The following is a 1,432-nucleotide window of genomic DNA, read 5'->3' as shown; positions in this document are numbered from 1 at the left end:
GCTGTCCTGGAACTCACTTTGTAGACCAGGCTGGCCTCGAACTCAGAAATCCGCCTGCCTCTGCCTCCCGAGTGCTGGGATTAAAGGCGTGAGCCACCACGCCCGGCTAAATTTTTTTTTTTTAACAAAAAAAACAAGGCATCAGTATGTAGCCCTGGCTGACCTGGGAGCTCACTGTTTATATAAGAGATCTCTAGCCCTTGCTTTCTGTCACTTATAAATGCACCATTTATGCTGTGTGATATAAATCCATAGGTAACAAATACTTCTTGTGACAAAGGAAGATAGTCTGAGACATAAAACAGTCATTTATGAATAAATGATATTTTCAAAGTCAACCTTATTTGAATTGTTGGAGACCTTTTAATTCCAGGTTTATAAACTTAATATCTTTTTTGAGACAGTTTTACTTTGTAGCTTTAGCCCAGAATGTTCTATTTGAGCCATGCTGGGCTCAAGAGCTATCCCTGCTTTTGACTCCTGAGTGGTGGGATTAAAGGCATGTGCCACCCTGGCCAGCCTAAACTTGCCGTCAAAAGACAGGTAAACTTTACTTTGGTTTTAAAAAGATTTTCTTTTTGTATTCTGTCTATGAGTTGCTTTGCCCGCCTATAACTGTACCAGTGAGTGCAGTACCAGCAGAGATCAGAAGACTTACAGGTGAATGTGAGCTGTCGTGTGTGTGCTGAGAACCCAACCTGGGTATTCTTATGAGAGCAGCAATTGCTCTTACACACTGAGCCGTCTCTCCAGCTCCTCAAGTAACCATCCTCTAAACAGAGTACTTACATAGCCAAGCCTCTTCTCCACCCATCGTCTAGAATGAAAGAAGTGTAACGTTCTCTTTTCTCCGTGATTATTTTGCAGCAAGGGCAAATACTTTGTCACCTTCCCATATCCATACATGAATGGACGCCTTCATTTGGGACACACGTTTTCCTTATCCAAGTGTGAGGTAAAGCTCTAAGTTTACTAAGATGGGATCGGGAGATCTATAGTAAATCCCAGGTTGAAGAAAACTGTATAGAATGCATAGAATTTATTTCCTATTAAATTCAAATTCTTACTTTTTTTTTTAGTTAGGTATTTACTTCATTTACATTTCCAATGCTATCCCAAAATTTCCCCTCCCCGCTCCCCCCCCTCCCACTTCTTGGCCCTGGCGTTCCCCTGTACTTAGGCAGATAAAGTTTGCACGACCAATGGGCCTCTTTTTCCACTGATGGCTGACTTGGCCATCTTCTGATACATATGCAGCTAGAGACATGAGCTCTGGGGGTACTGGTTAGTTCATATTGTTGTTCCACCTATAGGGTTGCAGATCCCTTTAGCTCCTTGGGTACTTTATCTAACTCCTCCATTGGGGGCCCTGTGATCTATCCAATAGCTGACTGTGAGCATCCACTTCTGTGTTTGCTGGGCCCTGGCATAG

At 42.9% G+C, this 1,432-nt stretch overlaps 1 protein-coding gene across 1 annotated transcript in view; it reads left to right on the top strand.

The window, feature by feature from the left end:
- Lars (leucyl-tRNA synthetase) overlaps positions 1 to 1,432 on the top strand; it is a 64,241-nt gene that overhangs the window by 10,363 nt on the left and 52,446 nt on the right. The window contains exon 3 of the mRNA XM_021150615.2: positions 868 to 955. Within this exon, the coding sequence (XP_021006274.1) occupies positions 868 to 955 (88 nt within the window). The remainder of the gene's footprint in view (positions 1 to 867; positions 956 to 1,432) is intronic.

This window comes from Mus caroli, chromosome 18 (genome assembly GCF_900094665.2).
Source record: "Mus caroli chromosome 18, CAROLI_EIJ_v1.1, whole genome shotgun sequence".
NCBI classification, from domain to species: domain Eukaryota; kingdom Metazoa; phylum Chordata; class Mammalia; order Rodentia; family Muridae; genus Mus; species Mus caroli.
The sequence above is the reverse complement of the archived record's forward strand: the minus strand, read 5'-3'. Positions and strand labels throughout refer to the sequence as shown.